A 22,818-nucleotide genomic window follows, 5' to 3' on the forward strand; every position below is an offset into this window, starting at 1 on the left:
TCCAGTCTCACAGATGAAATAGCTGAGATTTTTCAGGACAATGGTCCCTCCTGAGAACGGGCAGATACACTCTTTGGGGCACTGTAAGATTCAATCTCTTGTTACCAGTCTCAGGATAGTGGGCAGTCATAGAATCATAGAGTCAGCCAGGTTGGAAGGGACCTCTGAAATCATCAAGTCCAACTCTTGATCCACTATCACCGTGGTTACTAGACCATGGCACTAAGTGCCACATCCAGTCTCATCTTAAAAACCTCCAGGGATGGAGAAGCCACCACCTCCCTGGGCAGCCCATTCCAACATCTGATTAACCTCTCTGTAAAGAATTTCTTCCTAATATCTAACCTAAACCTCCCCTGGCACAGCTTGAGGCGATGCCCTCTTGTCTTACTGATAGCTGCCTGGGAGAAGAGACCAACCCCCACCTGGCTCCAACCTCCTGTCAGGTAGTTGTAGAGAGTGATGAGGTCTGCCCTGAGCCTCCTCTTCTCCAGGCTGAACAACCCCAGCTCCCTCAGCCTCTCCTCACAGAACTTGTGCTCGAGTCCCTTCACCAGCCTCGTTGCTCTTCTCTGGGTCTGCTCCAGCACCTCAATATCCTTCCTGAACTGAGGGGCCCAGAACTGGACACAGCACTTGAGGTGTGGCCTCACCAGCACTGAGTCCAGGGGAAGAATCAGTTCCTTGGACCTGTTGGCCGCACTGTTCCTGATGCAGGCCAGGATGCCATTGGCCTTCTTGGCCACCTGGGCACACTGCTGGCTCATATTCAGCTTCCTGTCAATCCAAACTCCCAGGTCCCTTTCTGCCTGGCTGCTCTCCAGCCACTCTGTCCCCAGCCTGTAGCACTGTATGGGGTTGTTGTGGCCAAAGTGCAGGACCCGGCACTTGCCCTTGCTGAACCTCATCCCGTTGGAATCAACCCAACTCTCCAGCCTATCCAGGTCTCTCTGCAGAGCCCTCCTGCCTGCCAGCTGATCGACATTCCCCCTCAGTGTCACCTGCAAATTTGCTGATGATGGACTCAATCCCCTCATCTAAATCATTGATAAAGATATTAAACAGAACTGGGCCCAACACTGATCCCTGGGGGACACCACTACTGACTGGCTGCCAGCCAGATGCAGCCCCGTTCACCACCACTCTCTGGGCCCGGCCCTCCAGCCAGTTCCTAACCCAGCACAGAGTGCCCCTGTCCAAGCTGTGGGCTGCCAGCTTTTCCAGGAGAATGCTGTGGGAGACGGTGTCAAAGGCTTTGCTGAAGTCCAGGTGGACTACATCCACAGCCTTCCCCTCATCCGCCAGGTGGGTCACTTGATCATAAATGGAGATCAGGTTGGTCAGACAGGACCTGCCCTTCCTAAACCCGTGCTGGCTGGGTCTGATCCCTTGTCCATCCTGTAGGTGCTGTGTGATCGCACTTAGGATGATCTGCTCCATAACCTTGCCAGGCACTGAGGTCAGGCTGACGGGCCTGTAGTTTCCTGGCTCCTCCTTCCGGCCCTTTTTGTGGATTGGTGTGAAATTCGCCAACTTCCAATCATCTGGGACCTCCCCAGTGAGCCAGGACTGTTGGTAGATGATGGAGAGAGGCTTGAGGAGCTCTTCTGCCGGCTCCCTCATCACCCTTGGGTGGATCCCATCTGGTCCCATAGACTTGTGAGGATCCAAGTGGCTCAGTAGGTCACTGTTTCCTCCTAGATTACAGGAGGGCTATTCAGATTCTTATCTCTTTCTACAAGCTCCAGAAGCCAGCTGTCCTCAGGACAACCTGTCTTACTGTTGAAAACTGAAGTAAAGAAGGTGTTAAATACCTCAGCCTTTTCCTCATCTTTGATAACTATATTCCCATCCATGTCCAATAAAGAATGGAGGTTTTCCTTCCCCCTCCTTTTGCTATTGATTTATCTGTAGAAGGACTTTTTGTTATCCTTCACAGAAGTGGCGAGATGCAGTTCAAGTTGTGCCTTCATCTCTCTAATTTTCTTTCTACATGACCTAACTATATTCCTAAACTCTTCCTGAGTAGCCAGCCCTTTTTTCCATAATGGGTAGGCTCTCTTTTTTACCCTAATTTCCTTCAAAATCTCCCTGTTCAGCCAGATCAGTTGTCTTCCCCGCCAGCTCACCTTTCGGCAGACTGGGACAGCCTGCTCCTGTGCTTTCAAGACTTCCTTCTTGAAGCATGTCCATCCCTCCTGGACCCCTTTGTTTTCAAGGGTTGTTTCCCAGGGTACCCTCTGAACCAGTCTTCTGAATAGGCCGAAATCTTCCCTCGGGAAGTCGAGCACAGAGGTTTTATTGATGGCCCTTCTTGCATCCCTGAGTATTGAAAACTCTATTCATGGTCACTGTGCCCCAGACTGCCTCCAACCACCACATCTCTTGATTTTCATTTTTAAAAGCAATCAGCTTGTCCAGCGACTTCAAAGAAGGCTGAAAAGTCATCCTCTAACCTGTCAGCACTTTGCACCATTTCTGTCATTACTGAGAATTGAATTGGCACTTGGCAAAACTGATGATCCACATCCTCAATGTCATCCTGAATTCTTTTAAGAACTTTTTTTTTTTTGGAAGAACTTAAAAAACACTATGTGAGGCAAACGAATTTTGCTTTTTTAGTATACAAATGTTTTGTAATATTTCTCCACCAGTATTATTTAGACAGTGTTATGAAAGAACTTATATTGCATTTCACTGTCCCTGTGCATTTAAACTGTTGGTGTTTCTGAAGTACATTCACAAATCTTGCTCTATTGTATTAGCTGTGTTAGAAAAAAATCTTCACTATCTATTGAATTCCTAATCATCCCAGCGATCAGAAATGCACCCTCATCAAGGAAGGGAATATATCTATGTGGTGGTTCGGAAAAAAAAGCCCCTTTCCCCCTGGGGCTGGTAATTACAATCTATATGTATCTTCCCTCAGAAAATCTTCCTGTGAAGGAAAAAAAAATAAGCATTGTAAATGTAAACCAAAACAGAGCAATCAATATAGTATATCTTCATTAATGGATATTAGCATTACATTTGACTTTGTGCTTCTGTATGTTAAGTACACTGCAGATTTATGGGCTGACAAAATACACATTCTTGCAGAAGCTGGTATAGCTCAAGCAGCCAGAAAATTTTTTGATTTTTTATCTGCTATGAAGTTAAGTAAGTTTAATCACATCACAAAGTATTTCACTTTCTTCACAATTCAGGGAATCCAATTGCGGTAATATTCAATTAACAATAATGGTATTTTAAAATTCAGTTTCACAGCAAAGTTGTCATATAATATTTTTATATAGTGCTTTTCTTAAAAAAAGGTCCAGAAGAAGCAAGGGGAAAGGGTTGCTTCCAATATTTATGAACTTTCCAACAATTGGATGGTCATGGGCTTCCAGGACAATAAAATTATTACTTTTATTTGATTATTTGTCTGCAAAATTTTTTAGGTCACTGCCATATGAAAGGGGTCATATTTTAAAAGTATCTCAATGACGGAGGTTCCAGCAAGAGAGAGAGGAACTAGAACTTCTGCACTGGGAGTTAAGCAGAACATTTGTCTCTTCGGAAAAAAAACCAAACAAACCTGAAAAAAAAAAAAAAATCCAAACAAAACCAAACCCAAACAAAACAAAACAAAAACTTGTGAAAAAAAACATTATCCAGCCAGTTGCCAGAAGTGATTTAGATGCTAATCCAGACCATAAAAGACCACAAATCCAAGTAGCTGTTTAACCTGATTAAGTTTACCCTTGGCTTCATGTTCAAAGCTGACATAGTATCACAAGATTTTCAGGTCAAATAGCAACTGGGAGTGAAACTTAAAAGAACAATTAGTTTGTGCCAGCTATACTATCAGTTGTTCAAACCCTTCTGAAAATGTCCTAAATGGATATCTCATGGGGGAAAAAAATATCAGAAAAAACCCACACAAATTAGACCTCCTTTTGTAAATTTTACTGTGCATTTCTGTATTTCATGCCATTAAATTCTATTGGATAGTCCTGGAAACTGAGCTTAAGCTCCTAAGAAACTCTGATATTTTGTACTTTTCAACCTGCAATCTACTTTTTAGGCTGATTTTCACTTCAAGGTGCTGTCTTTTGACAGCTATTTTATCTTCTGGAAGACAAAATGGAATCTTACAATTTATAGTAATGTATTTTGAAGTGCTTGTGTTTTAAATGACAAATTATCCCTCAGACGCGTTCTATAAATTCCCAGAAATGTGTCATTTTCCTATTAATTTAAAAATAGCAATTCTATTGTATGACAGAAGATTAAGAACCTGACATGACATGCTGTCATGACCCCTCTTTTGCTTTTTACTGATTCTTTTTTGTGTGAAGAGAGCTCCCTAAACATCTGTGTGTTCAAAACATTTCCACTTTTATTTGTCTTGTGTCATACATCTCTCAGAAATTCGGGGCTGGACTGGTTTGTCTGGGTTACAGTCCTGGAACTAGACTTGAACTACTCTAATTTTAAGCCTAATCCCAAATTCAAGTTATAAATTTTTTGACATTAAAACTGCTATATCAGGTGCTGGGACAGTTGCCAAAATAAGACACACGTGTTTGTAACCTGCTTGTATCAGTGACAGTAATTGCCTCTCTATCATCTTACTATGTTAGTTGTATTGAAGTGACATTGATAGTAAATAAAACGAAAGGGAAGTCTGAAGTTTCAGAAGAGTAACAGACTGAGATCTTAAAATGAGATTCTGGGTATGGAAATAAATTGCCAGCTACTCACTGAGCCAGAAGCACACGTGTTTATAAATAATGGATTAGTGTGAAGCAGCTGTAATGAAATAATAACATAGCACTATATTAAGATGTCTCCATTGCACTATCAAGATGTCAGTAATAACTTTTGTACAAAGCTCCTCGCACACCGTGGGCAGAATATAAACACTGCATCAGCAGTTATAACTTAGACATCAATTACCCATTGCAAACCTAAATGCATTATGATCAGAGATAATCAGTGGGTCAAATAAAACTCCCAGGCAAACTTTGAAAACAGAAAGCATGAAATAACATCAAAGGGAACAATGGCTGAGGATGAAAGAAATCTTTGTTACAGTGAGACAATCTAGGACTGTTCTCTCATGTCAGCAGTCAGCTTTTGGAAAGTTGTTCGGAACAAATAACTTTTAGTATGGCAGGCTGCTGCACATGACAGGAAGCCTGGCAGGTAATGATGAGTATCAATATAGAATTCATACACGAGAAAGACAAACACCCAGGTTACAGCAATGAAATGTGCAGAAACAAAAATGCAGAGGAGGGTTTGGGGAAGAGCCAAAACAAAGCATGAATAATATAAAAGTCACTAAACTTGCAAAAAACATTGGCAAAAATTTAATTTTAATTTCAGAACAGCAGATGAAGCTTGCGAGGATTTCAGTGCTATGTTACACAGTGTGTAACCACTGATATCAGTGCTCCTGACTGTAAACATGTAAATAATGTTGTGCTTTTGTAGTAAACAATGAGAAGCATAGTACGGTCCATTTTGTGTCTGATGCAGAGAGGTTAACGCTTATTAGGCATATTGTGATTCCTTACAAATGTGACTCCTTGGAAAACTACTCTTTCTGTGAAGATACAGCTTGTCACTTGAAGTAGATGATATTACAATCCATTGGCCCTGAGTCAATTTAACTCTGTTTTGCAGTCCAGGCTGATGCATGCTGATTTCCTGTCCCTTATCCTACATTGCATATCTAACATTGTTCATATGCAAAAAAACCCCCCAAACAAACCAGCATCATGGTAGCAGAATATAGACTCTTCCTATGTGATAAAATTCTCATGTGTGACATTTATGTGTTTGACAGTTTACAGGAACTTTCAGCACAGGCTGGCAGTGAACATACCCGGACTGGCAGATACCAGAGCCTAGAAAAAAGCAGCTGTGATCAATACTTCTGTCTGTGTCCTCAGCTGCATCAAAGCTGTCCTGTACTATCAGTGTTGCTTTCTGGGCTTCATGTTACCAGGTGAAGGTCCCAGTCTATATGAAATAGCCTGGACCAAGCCTACCCAAAAGAGAACTTGAAATGTTGCTGAGGTTTGTGGATAGCATACACACGGATGTCAACTAGAAAATAAAAAGGAATGGAAATATAATATTTTTTTTCAAATATGACAAAAATTGAAAAAAATACTACTGAATATAATGAATGAACATGACACATACTGTGCATTTAGTGGAGTGAGTCCAGATTGTGTTAATGCTTATAATTTTGGGGTTTAGCTGCATACCCTTAAACTTAATAAGAATCTTTTTATAGCATGCCCCCAAACATTCACACCTTAACATCATTATTGCCTGTGATGGCAAGTGCAAGTATATTTGATTATTCAAAAGTCCATAAATGGAAATGTAAAATGGTTCCAAGGCCAAAATTCAGACTAGAAGTATCTAGAGTTTTGATGATTTTCAGATCCGTATTGACAAAAGCTCTGTTTTGCCTCTCATCTTCTCTTATAAATAGAACATCTCTCCTCATATTCCTCATGTTTTTCAACACTGTTGGTTGAAAGATTTTATTCTTCTTCTAAGAAATACTGCCTCAAGCATGCAAGGCCGGATACTTAAGCAGAAAGTGTTGTGCTTGTTATGTTTATAACCACCTTTGAATATATTTAGTTGGGGTGGCTGTGGCCAAATGGTCCAAAACAATTAATGTAAGAGGATAGAAGTTACTGGAACTTATAACTTAGATCTACAGATAAAGCTGCAAAAAAATAGACTCCTTTTTGCACATTTGAGCCCTTCTTCAAGTCTCAACTAGAGGGCAGCAGTAATTTGGAAAAATTCCAAATACAGAGGCAGAATTTTATAGCTATTTGAAGTCAAAATTATCACTATAGGATTTTCTATACTGTAGACATTTTGGTGGCTGGAGATGTTAATCCCAAACTATGGGAAGATCATATTTTGGGCCATGTTGCAGCTAGTGAATGGAACAGATCTTATAGGATGATAAACCAAAATTCTATGATTGTTTCTAGCCTGGTGGCTATCTATTTTTTGGGTCTTCCAGGTATTCCATCAGGCATGTTCTTCCACAGAGCATCAGCAGAGGCAAAAGAGGGCCTTCATTTATACTGAATCCATATGGAAATATCTTTCCTCCACTTTGGATGCCTCAGGAAGTCAAAATTTACTTTCTCAATGCCAAAACTAGCTCACAAGAAATCTGTATTCCATGTACATTCAAGCTCCCATAAATAAATTTCCCTCGCCTGCATTTTCTAGCACTAAGCAGAATCACCAAGCAGATGGGTAAAATTTCAGTTCTGCAAATTAAGTGTTTCAGTGTACAGCTAAGGGTTGTAAATGCTTTTCTGTCTTGAAAGTCTTTTTATCCATCCCAGAAGTGCTCTAGCATGCTAGTAAAAAAAAAAAAAAAGAGTGTGAATATGTATATAGAAATATAAAAATACTTTTCAAATAGTATACATTTATGCAAATCCTCAGAAGAGAGAAGGATTGAAGCAGAGCTAAATATTCATTGCCACTGCTCCTCCCCCTTCTTTTTTAAGATCAAGGAGCTATGGCTTTCTACTCCACTCCTCACAATAAACAATTTTAGATATACTGACATAGTTTTCTCTGCTTTAAAAAATGGCAGAAAAGCTGTGACAACCTGTGAAATCTCATTTGGGGAAAAAACCTTGATTAGTGGCCTTTTCTAAATGCTTAATGTGGGACTCGATGATCCTGAAGGTCTCTTCCAACCTTGATGATCATGTGATTTTGTGAAAAGATTTCTCTGAAGGAAAAGAGATATCGAATCTATTTGAACAACATAATAAATAATAATAAATAATTATAAATAATCCCTACTCAATATATCATCTATAAGAAGGTTTCCTTAAGAATAAACTCTCATTTCTACCTGTAAACTTCAAGCAGCTGAAAATAGTTAACCTTTAATTAAAAATCAGTTCACCTGATTATAAAAGGAAGTACCTATTTTTCACTTAAATGTCTGCAATGATGTAAAAAGTGGGGATTTAGCCTGCTAAAGGGTAAAAAACCTTTTTTTTTTTTTAAAAAAGGTGTTCTATGGGAGTTTCAGGATAATTTGAATGGCATGTGTTTTTTTTTTTCCCCCTTTTAATATTTGGAGGTTTGTAGAAGAACAGAATTATTGCTTCCATGTCAACATGTGTTCCCTAAATTCTTGAGGCTTGGTTGAATATTTTAGAGGCCCTATTTACCAAGTGTTTTTTTAATCCTAGTAGGCAATCCTAGTTTTTTAATCCTGGTAGACAAGACAAGATATAAGGAATTTAATTCTACTTTCAAAATGAAAGAAAAACAGGGAAAACTCATTTCCTATGCTGAAGCTTGTGAGTACAAACTCTCTAAATGTATTTGATTTGGGGTCATCGAGAAGTAAAAGCTTTCTGTGCTGTATGCAAATCAAAAGTTCATGTTTCATTTAGAGAGGCCGTTATCCTTGTAGGGCAGAAAATTAATGCTGCTGAACTAGAGAATAGGGGAATGAAATGATTAATCTAAGTGGTAAGTGTTAATTGCAATTTTTTTTCCAAGCTGATGAAACTGTTTTAGAAGGTTTATCTTTCTCTAATATGTGAAGCCCTGTGATCCATGTCATGCCTGAGATGGAACTGTGAATCCAGCCATGATCGCATCCCTTCTTGTCTCCTGGCATTTGGAGTCCAGCCCAAATTGCTTCCTTGGTAGGAACATGTTGGCTTTTTGGTCCACAGCTAAAAATGTCCTCAAGTGAGTAACAGAGTTTCTTGGGAGCTGCTGAATCTAGGAGGAAGCTCTGTCAGGTGTGTACCATGTTTTTTCTTGTGCTGAGGAATAACAAGCTCAGTAACATCTATTATTAGCATTTATAAGTCAACTTAGCTATTATGTAGTGGGCTGTGTAAATAACTTAGGAACTGTGTAAGTGGTGTAACAGCTGGATGTTTTGACTCAGCACGTTCCTGCAGACTACAAGGCGACAGCATTTCCGTGCAGATGGATGGCAGTGTATTTTTCTTTTCGTGTTTTCTGTTTTTCCTTTCTGAACCAGGCTATGGAGCTGGGGTGGTGTTTTTTCAAGACCTGGGGGAAGTAAAGCTATCTGGGTTCCAAGCAGGCAGATGCAAAGATGACAGGACTCCACAAGAAAACACTTTAACTCTCTAGCTAATTCTGTATGCAGTTACTGTGGAGAGATAACACCCTAATCAAAAGGAAACATATGGCTAAACCTATTTCTGTGGAAGTTGTGTGTAAGTATAGCGTGAACATGATAACACAACTAATATCCATGCATGCTTATAATCCAGCTAAAGTTAATATAATTATTTGGATAAGTTTGCTAAGTAAAAGGTTGCCACTGTGAAGTAGCACTTCAAGCTGAATGGATTTCTCATCTAGGGGCTCAATTTATATTTCTTTGTGAACTTTGCAGTACCGATTGTATTACATTACATTTCTTTCTAAGTGGATGTGCCTCCATCACTGGATGAAAGAGGAACCAATAGAGACTAATTTAGCCAAGAAAGCAGTATCTTGTGTGATTTCAAATTTGTCATGTTAGCTGTAAATAGTGAAGAATGCTAATTTCAGCAAAACATGGAACAAGGAGTATCTTTTTATGAGAGGTGCCAGCGAGGGGGATTAAGCTTTGTAACATTTACTAGACTTGAGATGAAAGACATCAGACAGGAATTTAGTGAAGTGGATAGGAATATCCCTTCCTGCCTAAATCTGTTATTTCTATCAGTTATCAGTGAATAGTCAAATGAGTTACACTTCAATCTGCTTACCCCTTAAAGTTAGTCCCTTTGGGAGTGGACTGTTCCACATGTCCCCAGCTGTGATGGAATAATAGTTATACTGGAAGGTACAAGTTGGCCTTAATACTAAAATGTGCTGTTTTTCCTAAAACAAGGTGGTGCAGTGAAAAGCAGTCAGGCAAACATGCAGCTGCAGAAGAGCAGACAAACAGGATGATGAAAAGCAATGCCTGAGAGAGACAATTAGAGGAAGTGTCTTGTATCAACACACAATGTCCTCCCCAGCCTCCTGTCAGCTTCTTTTAATACTCCTGAAAAGATCAGGGACAACCCAACATAAAGAGGGTCATCAAGTCTTCATGTAATTTTATTAGTTAAGGAATTGTTTAGAATGAACAATTTAGAAACCTATCTTTTTAGCAAAAGGAAACCTGAAAAAGGTAGCACAATTTACAGTTACTAAAATGTAATATAAGGGATGTGATTATTAAAATGGAAACCAATCTGTGCTACCTCTGTTTTTTTTCCTGTTTGCTGCAATATATTGGTCTCTGGAGTTATTTCATGAGATCAGCTGTCCAATAAGGTTATTCAATTATATTTCTGTAATGCAGGTTGGTACTGTTTCAATAAGACAATAGAAAGTCTGGGGCCAACTTTTGATGTCATTACCCTGAAGCTGGAAACTTTGTTTTCCTTGCTTCTGCTTAAACTACATGTCAATATACACCACCAAGAATTGAAGTGATGAAATACCATGGAGTATTACTCACTTCAGAGTAAAATCATAGAGGAAGCTGAAGATTCCTGTTCTGGTTGAAGATGCCCTTCTCATTGCAGGGGGGAGTTGGACTAGATGACTTTTAAATATCCCTTCCAACCCAAACTATTCTATGAGTCTAAGCAGGTATGGAAAAGGGAGTTAAGGAGCCTTGGTGTTATTTTGTTACATGTTTCCTGAAGTGAGTTGCATCTCTCCTAATTTCAGTGCTCTAAAATAAAAATTAGTTGAATCTTTTGAGATTTTAGGGACACACTAGTCAGTGGTAGATTCTAAAATGATTGGGACCTAGAAATAGGGAATGAAATATTGGTATTCAATGGGAAAAAAGTAGGCTTATGTGGCTTTCATTTTTATTTTTTTTTTCCAAACTACCTTGAATACACATAAAAGAAGAGGAATACCATTGAAAAACTGAGGTTATAAAATTTAACCAAAGATTATCCTTAAATATATGTATAAATAAATGTGATTTAAAAGATTTAGACTTTCATAAAAGTCATAGAAAATTAGCCAGTAAAATGGTGACAGAAATGTGGTATTTCATGCTGTTGGCGTAGTTACTACATAAATCAATGAAACCTGAAGTGGTATGCTTTGTGTACTACATTACAGTGAAATATCAAATTATTTCCCCCTGGGATGATTGGTTAGTTGTGATTTATACAATTACTGGAATACCTTCAACTTCATAATTTCTGGAGAGATGGAGAGTTCCCAAGCACACTGCGGGAACAGATTGGCCGATCAGCATGAAGTAGCATTTATAATTCATGTTAATGTGGTGTGATGGGATGAAGTAAGGTAAATGAGAGTATAATTTATAATGTTTAAAAACAACTTTTAAGTGCATGTTCCTTGAGATGGATTGGCAGGAGTCATAACTAAGTTCTCAAAGGCATCTGAAGGGTCTGTTTTTCTATTCCCCCTGGCAAGAGGTATATGAGGGCAGCAGTGCAGTGTGGGACAACCCATCACCTCAAACCCCATTCTCCAAGTGCTGCCCAATCCCACAGGCTCTCTCTGACTGTTTGCTGTGTTTTGGAACAGCATCCACCCTGCCAACACACAGGCAACTGGTCAATAGCCTCATATCCCAAACATGGTGATGTTGCCGACTGGAGATGCCTGAGGTGTGTGTATGGTTTTGGAGTGCACACTCTCTGTCTGTTCTGTTCCCATGTAGTCCCTGCTGCAATGCAGCCCACACTGACTGATGCATGTGAGGCACTTGATGCTTACCTGTAGGACTAGCATAACTGTGCCTAACTGTGTGTGAAATGTATGGTGTGTTAAGGAGGAATAGAACATAAAAACATCTCAAGGTGTGGACGACAAAAAAGAAGCAGATTTGAGATAGGATGGATTGTTTTCAGTTTTTCTCAGCCTTGCATTTGTGGGTCATTAAGGATATGGCACCTGGATCAATGGTAGTCTTGTTACACAGAAGACAAGTTCTGCATTACGTTCCACAACAGTCTTGCTCAACTCCAAACTGCTGCATCTGATATTTAATGATGCATAGTGCATGATAGATCTGCTAAACCATACACTTGATTTAGACCTGAGCATATCACTCTAAATTTGCTGTCAAACAGTTTTTCATCAGTGTTTTTTGTAGCTGGAATGATAGGAAGAAATCTAATTTTGTGATCAAAAGCAAAGAGGCACCAAAGCCCTGTACTCCATCTGAAGGACTCTTTGGTACTTTTGTCTGAACAATGCTCTCAGCACAACGGCCTGGATGTGTCCCTTGGAGCCTTCTAGCCACCAATGCAAAATGCCACAATGAATTATTGCTTTGAAAAGCAAGAGTGTGTGAATGAACCTTCCAGCACGCTTGGTACATTTCTGGTTTGCATAATGAACTTTAGTATCTCAGCTTCATGCTCAGGAATGTTTCTTTTTTTAAAAAAAAAAAGCTTTTGAATTAACAGTATCGGTTAATACACAACTTTTTTGTACTTGCCACATCCAAGCTGGGCTGTGCAATCAACAGGAAAGATAAGAAGGTCAAACAGGAAGAGCTGTGCTGGAGTCAGTTTTGAGCAGAGCTGAGGAAGGCACGGATCTGCAGGCTCTTTACCAGCATGTTGTAGGGAATCAGACCTGGAAAAGGTAGGAGAAGTCCTGTGCTCTATACCTGCATTTCCTCTTTTGCTCTGTTTTAGGTACTATTCATCTGATATTTGACTGTAGGTTTATTGTCAATGTGTTAGAATTGCAACCAGCTAAGCAGGGGTGATTTCAGTAGTGTTCTGTGCTTTGGTGTGTCCATAATGAAATGACTGGAAAATATATGTAAATGTGATCTATCATGGTTCTGACAACCTGCTGGGAGTTCCTGTGCTGCTCCGTCTTCCCTCTTCCAGGTAGTGTTGTGTGAGCTGAGCTGCTGTTCAATAGCAGCAGCTCCTACTTTATTCTTCTGCATTAGCTGCCACAGGCCAAATTCTGTATATCTAGCACTCAAAATCAAGTGCTGAGGTTCACAGATGCCTTTTTTTAATTTTATAACAATGATCTGTTTTTTTTTTTTTTTTTTTTTTTTTTTTTTTTAAGAATCCCAGAGTTTATGCTTGGTTTTAAGCAATTATGAGATTGTGGATTTTAGTATCCAGTTTTCCATGTCCAAAATTGGAAATTTTGGACTTATGGTGCTTTCATAGCTGGATTGAGGGTACAAGGCATATTTCAGTGCTACTGAGATATGAAGAAAATTAATTGTAAGGGAGGGTTAAAACTTTTAAAGGAATCTGTTGTATCTCTGAAGCTTGCCAGGGCATTTTTGTTTATAGACTAGCCTGAACAATGATACTGCTTGCAACATTGTTTACTGAGGTTTACTAACTAACCTAAAGCTACTTCAGTGATAAAGGAGTCAATCTTCCATTTCCGGAGAGTACTCAGATTCCTAAGTCTCTATACTCTAACTATAGATTTGCTTTACCTTTCTGTGTAATAAATAAAAATTGTTTTCTATATAGAATCTAATATGGATTTTTTTTTTATATTCATACCTGTGACTGAATTTCATAGAGATCAAAGCTGTGTTTTACTCTCTCTGAGGACAAAGTTTATCATGATCTTGGCTTTAAGATGTTTGTAGCCTTATACAAAAGATGCAAAACAAATGCGAGTTGAAACTGGGAAGAAGGAATAATAAAATATCTAATCTAGCATCAGTTTGGAAAAATTACCTAGATTAACTGAGGGCAGTATAGTGGCAATATTGAGGCATTGTATAACATTTAGGATGTACAGGAGATGAGGCAGAGCAGATGATCAAGGATGTACCCACAGCCAAATGTGCTTTAAATGAAATCAATGCAGGATTCACTAGCTGTCTCTGGTGGTTTGGAACACTGGAGGAACATAATACACCACAAGAGATGAGTAAAAATTTGGGGGCTACCAGAGTGCAAATCCATCAGGAGCTCAGGTGACATGAGGGGAGAAACAAATTTTGTTGCTGCTTATTTTCTCTGGGTCAGATAGAAACTGGTGCACACAGGAGTAGGGGCAGTAACCTTGTACCATCCAGGATGTTTATGATGTGTGAATAATCCTCTTGGAGTAAATTATTTCAGCCTTTCAGCTCTGAACTTCTCCAGCACTTGTGCATGACTGCAAATAATCTGTCTTGATTGCAATCTCTGTAAAACTAGAATAATTATAGTTGCCACTGCCATTGATTACTTGAAGCTAGTCATTAGTAAGTTGTCCTGAGCCTCCTAGAGGGAAGATGATGAATTAAAGAAATACTGTATTGCATGCAGGTTTTAGGCAACTGGTTCAAATATAGCCCATTTTTATATACTGGGTCCTAGTTTCATACTTAGAAATATACTTTTAAAGGGAGAGAGAGTATCTGTTCAGTGGATGTTATTGGTTTCCTCCTTCAACACCCCTTAAATGGAAAGGAATTGGTTGGGAGAGTGTTCCTGTCACCCAACGCCTCTTAAAACAATAATAAAAGGCAAGGGGAAAAAACAGCCCTCAACCTACATAGTTAGGGAAATGGAAAATGTTAAACTGTAAGTGTTTTGGTTTTTTTTTTTCCCTGGGTAGCTGTGCTTTGAAAGCATTTAGTAAAAAGGAAGCAACAACACAGGGAAAAGCATGATAGAGGAATTGTTCTATTCAACTTCCAATAGGAGAAAGTCTTATTTTCACCTCATGTTGTACAGCTGTTGAATACAGACCTTTCCTGCCTGCTGTGCCCTATGATAAATGAAGGGGAAGGTGGAGGGACCTTCTGAACCTCACAAACCTGGACAGGTGCCACCAATGGCTCTGTGTGCTGCCCCACACATTCCCTGTGTCCAGGGAGCTCACACCACAGGGAGGGAGGATACCAGTGCACCCAGCAGCGCTCAAAGGGTTGAGCTGTGCAGTGTCTGCCTCTCTTCTCTGCTCGTTCCCAGTGCGAGTACCCGCCTCAGAAACTGAGGGTCCCCCAGAGCAGTGGGAAGTGCCACATATTGCCTGCATGGCTCTTATTTTGGTCATAAAAGTTAATCATATCCCTGTTTTTCCAAAATCCTGCACCAAATAGGAATTTCTTGGTCAAGTCTCAAAGAGCATGAGAAAAATAACTTTGTGTAAATTATAAATAAAGCGCTTAGTCAGTGCACATAAATGTAGATTGTAAGAACTGGTTATAGAAGACAAACTTTATATGGTGAGTGGTAGATCTTAAATCTTGAAGATCTTAATCTTGTATTTGTTGCTATCAACAAATGGTTAGTTGCTAACTTAGCATTATACTTACTAGCATTATAGGTTTATGAAAAAATCTCTAATAATGAGAATGACTCAAGCTCTGCAGTTTAATATTCTGTAAAGCTGTTTTATATTGGAAGAATATTTTCTCTGGTTTTGTGCCATTGAATCTGCTTTAATTTGTACTGGAACTGTTTAAAAATTGATGAGAAAGCACCAATATAATAGGGTGATTATACTGTAGCATTGCTTATGTGTTACGGTTTTGTTCCTTGGGGTATGTACGTGATAGTTAAAGGTAAATAGTAAAAGTATAGTGATGTGTAAAGTTCTATGGAATCTTTGTCACTTGGGATCAAATTAGTGTCACTTAGGATACATTTAGATGCTAAAAAGCATTCAAAAGAGCCTAGGTAGGCTAGGTGCCTAGCTACAGGGAAGTTGTTTACTGTCTTGTTCTCAGTACTTACACAGAGCCACATGGGTTGACATTTGATAGTTAAGGCAAACATTAAAAATGGAAAAGGAATCTACAGAGGAGAGCATGACTGTTAAAAGTGTTTGAGATTTGAGGATTTTTTTGGTGCATCTTGGAAGAGCTAAGTGAAAACATGCAAAGAACATACCTGTTTTGCTTGTCTTTCATTCATTCTGATTTATTTTTTTCCCCCTTGGCTTAGGCTCTGGCATACTATGACTGAATCTTCTTACACAGATTATATCCATTTTGATTTGTTCAGATGTCCTACTTGCTTTTGCAGCACCAAGCTTTATAAATTCATTCACAGCCCTGTATATATGTTACTCTTAGCAACATAAAACTGATGCAGAAGACATGAGAAGTTAATCAATGTCTCTTCTCCAGCTCAACTGAACTCTAGTAATTCAGGTCAGAGTATACTTGTTTTCCTAAATTCTGTGGAGGATGATATTTTTGCTTGTGGATAGGAGCTTATGGAAAAAATTAATAATCTGAACACTGAATTTCATTTCTGGGATTAGGGGTAATCCTGATCTAAAAATAACAACTGGCTTTGGATTCATAGAACTATGTAATTTAAATAATCACCTTTGGAATTAAATTATCATTAATACCACAATATTTACATCTTTTTAAACAGGAGATACCACTATTTACAAAATATATGTAGAAAAATATTTAATTCCTAAGTGTGAAAATTGGAATGCATTACGTATGATCTTGGTACAGTACTGAAAAGAATAGTGTTAGCTACTGTCATTACTTTAAGGAAAAGATCAGCTATATAAATGGAAAGCCTATCCCTCTCAAAGTGAGTTTGGCCTCTGGCAGGCCTGTATTTTTAATAATTTATAACTAGGTCATCATGTCTGATAGACAGTTTTTCAGGAAGTTAGTGAGAGAAATGCATCTAAATCTGAATGACAATGTTAACCAAATATGTTAGTGAAAATGTTCTTTTCTGAGAGAAGGCATAAAAATTACTTGTGTTTGAGTTACTACCTATGTTTCATAGACGTATATGAATATATACACATAGCTTAATATGGAGAACTGCAATGCAGCACAAAAAGCATCTTTTGAAAAACAGCAAAGTGGGACAATGAACACAGCAGAACAACATCCAGCCTAGATTTCTTTATACTTCACTAATTTATGGTCTGGTGGTAGATATGGTTATGGTTTAATTCCCTGAGCTGGTCATACCATGTGTAACTATACCTCATTAATTTCTTATAATTGCATAACTTACCTCTGTCTATATATAATTTACTGTTTTTTCAAGAAGTGCTCATTTGGGGTAAAGATTTCAATGACTGCAAAGCAGTATATAAGTTGTCAGACAGATCCTGCCTTGTCCTGTATCCCTGTCTGCCATGGCAGGCAGCTGGGAACTGTTGTGCTGTTCAAGTGGTTTGCTCAGGTTTAGGGATCCATGACATGAAGCTTGGAGCACAAGAAGGGTTGGAAGGCAGCGATGTGAAGAAACAAGCCAGAACAATGTGCTTTGGACACCCCAATGCATGGTAAATGGAGAAGGGAGAAACTTCCTGACCAGTCTGAAGGCAGGTCATAAGGGGAATAGTAGGTGACCAGGCATTAGTCTGAGGTTTTAGCAGACCAAAAGTAATCTTTCATCTACAGTTTTAGATTTAACCAAATTCTGCTGGAAAACAAATGATAGAGGAATTTTCATGAAGATTATAAGTTTCCAGACTCATAATGAGTATAGCTCATTAATGAGTATGACTGGAGTAAACATAGAGGAATTTGGATTAAGTCCAAATGACAGGACTAAATCAAAATCTATCCTGTGGCTTTATGAAATCCCCCAGAGACATGTTAAAGCCCACTGAGGAAAAGGGTCTAAATATCAGTGGGCATGTGCTGGCTGTGTGAGTCACCTCAATTGTGGATGCATTGGCTGATGGCTTGGCTGTGTCTTCCTGAAGCTGAAGTAGCTTGTGCCCAGGAAAAGGAATTGCAGCACATCTCATGTCAGTGCCTAGAGGGAGCAGTGAAGCTTGCAACTACTTGTGCTCTATTTCTATTTCAATTCATTTTCCTGGTGTTCATGCCAATAACAGTCTTGCTGCCAGTCTCAGCCTCTAGCTTCATTCTTCTGCTTTACTGCAAAGTAATATTTAGATCCTTGCATGCAAACCTTCCTTCTTGTTTGAATTAAGCATGCAGTACCCGTTCCACTCTTGTCGCCTTTAGAAAATGATGTTTTTCCCCTGCAATGCCTTTGTTAATGTGAATGATGCTATCCCTTGGAGACTCTGCTTTAAAACTGGCCAAGAAAGAATAATTAGCAGTGGGCACAAGTACATTTCACTTCAGGCCTTGGATTTTGCCAAGTGTATTGCTTTGTTGCTAAAGTAGTGATGCCACCTGGTTGCAGGAGCTTTTTCTGGTATGAATCTGGGTGTTACACAACAATTCCTCTGAAAGAAGTCTAAAGCAAGTTATTTAATCCATGTTACAATTAAAAATAACTCCTGCAGGAAAGGGATGGCTCTTGAATATGGGCATTTATTCTGACTGTTAGAAAAAAAATTACTGTTCTTTTTTTTCCCCCTCAGATTGTTAATAATGTTAGTTGCATCACTGTGAGGAACTTCACATGGAGAATTCAGCAGTGGGAGAGAGCTCATCCATGCTCAGCACTAATGCCACTTTCCCTGGTCTGGAGGGAAAGCAAGACAAGAAATTGGAGAGGAAAGAAATGGAGCAGGGAAGGTGCAGGCCTAACTGCAAATATTTGGAGGGCAAAGCTACCATCAGCACTGTCAGGGATGGAGTTGGGATGGACACATTGCAAGAACAAATGGGTAAGACCTCTAATATAGGCCGGTCACTCTGCTCTTGACTTCTCTTTGCATTTAAATTACTTTAAACTGTGCACAAGCTGAGAACTGTCATATGTTTTTCCAGCTGAGCCTTTTTTTGAAATACAAGTGGCTATATTTCCTTCATGGCAATACTGCATAGATTGGACTATTGAACAATCTGTATTGAAATTCACTTTGGGTAGACAAATGGATTATCCATTAGTAAAATAAGAGGAGATGGAAATCACCAGAAGCAAAAAGCCAGAATACTGAAATGTGACTTCTTTGTCTAGCACTTTTTGCTATATCTTTAAGATTCAGAAGCCAAATTAGATTGTATGTTTCTGTTGTTATAAAATTTTTAACTTCCTTTTCTAATCAAAAGATGTAATACTATATTTATATTTGTGCAAATGGAAACACACATCTTGCAGTAAGATCTTGCAAGTCAGAAGCACCTTTTGAGTGGAAGGGTGTAGTGGCATAGGTAGGTGGCCATTGCCAGGCTCTTACTTTGCTAGGTTCAAGAGCTTTCTGTATGTGAAAATACTTCAAACAATCATGGCAAAACTATTTCATTTAAAATTTTATGTCCTGTGATTTACACAATGTTTTTCTGTTCACAACTGCAACTCTTCTGACATCAAATACCAGGTACAAGCATCTCAGAGCAGTATAAAGTTTCTCTTCAGCTTGCCAAGAAGTGTGCAAGTCATTCCATTAAGTTGGGATGGGGATGGAGTTTATTTTGAGTTCTTGAATCTAATTATAGCACTTTAAACAGTTTAAACAGGTTTAAACTGTATTTATAGTAACTCTCATACTTTTACTCAAATTTAATAACAAACTATTATTTTAAATTGAACTACGAGTAATTAAAATTCTTGCTCATAGATTTTGCTTTAAACCTGATTTCTGTGACTTAGGAAAGCTTTAAATAAAACATTAGCTGATGGATGTTAATGTCTTGATAAATACCTTGCAAAGGAAGTTATATCTGGTAACATCAAAATAATAGTGACGCCAAGTTCACATACCAAAAACATATGCTAATTTGTTGTCCTAATCAACTATTAAGTGATTATCAAAGCCATTGATAACATGTTGTCAAAGTTTTGACAATTGCTCTGTTAATACTTCTAAAACAAGAAAAAACAGAACTACAACCAAGTAAGCTCTGGGGAACTTAAATTTAGAATGCTTCTTAGATACAGTCAACCTACACTGTAGTGAGTGCACTATCAAATTTCTATTTAAAAGCAAATATCATTGAGTAGAGATTAAAAAAAAACCACCATCAAACAAACAAAACACCAAACAAAATCCCAATGCCCCTGTTAAACACCCAACCAAAAACCTACAAAAACAAAAGTGTTTGGGGACTGCAGTCTCTAGTTCTAGTATTCACTAGTAATAGGCCTTAAAGATTGTTTTTACTGCTTACTTCCTTTTTTTTTTTTTTTTGTGGAGTGAAAAGTCTGTTTTTTATATATCCTTATTTATTTGCATAACTTTGTTCATGTAACATCAATAGATGCACTTGAGGGAAGATGCAAAAGACTTGGAAATTACCATATCCTACTATATTACAGGAGCTTTTTTCTTAAAAGCAGAGGAAAATGTCTTGGGATACATGAAAATTGCCTCAGAAGTTTTCTTCTAAAAATGAAAGATCTATTTCACCCCCTCTTATTCTTAGAAACATCAAGTCTTATCTTCACTGATTTTTGCCGAGAAAACCTTGAGAAAATGGAATTGGTTAGAGTAGGTGTTTCTTCAGCATGAAAATATATAATTCCCAAAAGGACTGGAAGAAATATGGGCTAAAAGAAAAAAAGCAGATTACTATTAACTTAAATTATACCTAATTTGTGTTATTTTTCTAAAACTTTAAATCACTAGATTTTTACAGTACCATCTCCAAAGCATTAAGCTCTTAACAAATACAGAAGGATTAGTTCTCCATGTATGAATTGGTACAAGACACACATATCATTACCAGTTTATACTACTGAAGCACCAGTGGAGGCCACTTTTTAGTATAGGTGTAAGGAAAGAGAAAATGAAGTCTGACCCTTGCTGCCTCCTGAAGGGGAATTCAGTTTCCTGAGAGCCTGTTTTTCTACCAACCCTCCATCTTGAAACTTTGCATAAAAATGAGGAAATCAAGATGTAACTTCCTCTGCTCCAGTAGGAGAGAAATGTTCTGCAGACACTTTTTGAGGGCTTTGGGAATTATACAGCAGGAAGGGGAGAAATAGTTATTTTCTGCTAGTAATTATCTGATGCATTGGAATATAAATTGGAATATAAAATGCTTTGGAAGTGGGGGACATTTGAGGGTTTATTTTGTGTGTGTGAGTTTTATGGACTTAGAAAATGCACATAACCATTCCTTTCATTTATCATAATAGGGTGTTCTCAAAGTGAAAAATGCATGAATGTCAGTTCAAGGATCCTTCCAAATCAGGCAGAGAATTTTCCAACTGGTAAGGCATTTTTTCCCATGATGTCTTGTAGATATAATGCTCTTCTCATTGCTTACTTTTTTTTTTTTTTTTAAATTGAGACAACTCAACTATGTCAACATTTGCAGTCATCACTCCTGTAAAGTTTATAATGTCCTTCATGGCAGATGTGAAGCATCCAACTTCTACATGATATTTGTTGAGAATTTCTCATAAAAAGAGGGAATAACTGCTATAAAAGCCAGAGATAATTTATGGACTATATTGTAATTGCTAAGAAAAAAAGAGCAAATGAAAAGTTCATTGCTTATTTGACATATGGATTTCAATCCTTCCAATGTCTTATTTTTTATTTTTTTTTTTCAGTTTGTGGCCTTTCCAATTCTCATTTTTTATTTTTTTTCTTTAATGCTGTATTTTCAATGAAGTGGCAATTAAGTGCAGTTCTTCAGTAAGTAAGTACAGCAGGCTTCCCTTCTGGAGGGTTCATGGCAGGCTCTGTGAATTGAGGGTCTTGGCACATTTCCCTTCTCTTGCTTGTGGAGGAAGAGAAATAGCCATGAAAAACAACACTGGGATGTGCTCTGATTTCTGGATTGATCTGACAAATCATGTCAGTGGTAGACAGTTTTTTCCCCAGGCGTGTGGTTATTTGCACTTAATTTATTTGTGCTTATGTACCTGCTTGTCTCACTCTGTATAGAATTTGAGCTCTTCGTTACTGAGGGTATGAATCAGAGCTCACAGAAGCAGATGGGAAGATTACCATAGGGTTTTTGGACCATATTTCATTTCTATAAGCCATTAATAGGTTTTTTTTGACAGAAGCAGCCATATTTCTTTTGTCTTCATTCAAATTCAGTATTATTTCAGTAACATTAACTTTATATAAAACTTAAATTGTGTTTCTACAATTACATATTTAACTCTGTATCAATCTGACTGTGTAAAACAAAAATACAAATTAAGTAAGTCTTGTGTCATTATTTTTTATGGCTTCAGGTAGAACGAAAAGTTCAACAGTTCTGTTCCCTAATAGTGATCTGAATAACATTCAAATACACTAGTTTGTGTTCTTTGTGCTACCAATTGACTGTATGACCACAGCTTAAACAGAGAGGTCTTGTGATTCAGTAACAGTGCTTTATATTTCTGAGCCACTCTTCTTGACCTTAAAGTAACGAGTAATTTAGGTGCAAGTCATGGTAAAACTCCTGGAAACATACATAGGAAACCCTCTGAAAACAGATTAAGATGTATTATATTATAATAAAATGTGAAAAATATCTATTTTACCTGACTAAAAGGTGAAACTCGGAGGAGGTGGAATATTTTAGTATGCACAACAGTCCCATTTATTGCTGGAAGTGTGACCTATTTACACACTTTGCAACTGGGACTCTTCCTGAGTGGGTATTATTGGCTTATGTACTCATCTGTGTATCTGAAAACTTATGATTTACTGTTATTGAGCTAAATTAATGAATTAGTGCAGAATGAAAGCAGCTTTATGAAAGATCCTCTTTATCTGAGAAAAGCTAGCTGGAACTATACCCTTAGCTTCAATAAGAGTTTCTCATAAATAGATGTCAAGAGCTGAGAACAGGTATCTAGCTGCTTTCAGATGTGCTGGGAAAATCATGTATGTGAGCTTTTAGTTGGACCATTTAATTTGGTTGTTGCTGTTCAGCCAGCTTAGTTGAGAAAAAGCTTTTTCAATATTCAATTTCTAAAAGCCTTCTGAAGTACT

At 38.2% G+C, this 22,818-nt stretch overlaps 1 protein-coding gene across 3 annotated transcripts in view; it reads left to right on the top strand.

Moving 5' to 3' along the window:
* Nucleotides 1–12,532: 12,532 nt before the first annotated feature.
* Nucleotides 12,533–22,818, top strand: part of SH3TC1 (SH3 domain and tetratricopeptide repeats 1) — a 32,281-nt gene continuing 21,995 nt past the window's right edge. For 2 of the 3 annotated variants that reach the window (XM_064653331.1, XM_064653333.1), the window contains exons 1-3: nt 12,533–12,678; nt 18,352–18,600; nt 21,015–21,089. In XM_064653331.1, coding sequence (XP_064509401.1) covers nt 18,393–18,600; nt 21,015–21,089 — 283 coding nt within the window. In that variant the 5' untranslated portion in view covers nt 12,533–12,678; nt 18,352–18,392. Of the gene's footprint in view, nt 12,679–18,351; nt 18,601–21,014; nt 21,090–21,434; nt 21,524–22,818 lie in introns of those variants that run through there. The other variant, XM_064653332.1, reaches the window with a different exon arrangement.

The sequence above is a fragment of the Pseudopipra pipra genome, chromosome 4 (assembly GCF_036250125.1).
Source record: "Pseudopipra pipra isolate bDixPip1 chromosome 4, bDixPip1.hap1, whole genome shotgun sequence".
Classification (NCBI taxonomy): Eukaryota; Metazoa; Chordata; class Aves; order Passeriformes; family Pipridae; genus Pseudopipra; species Pseudopipra pipra.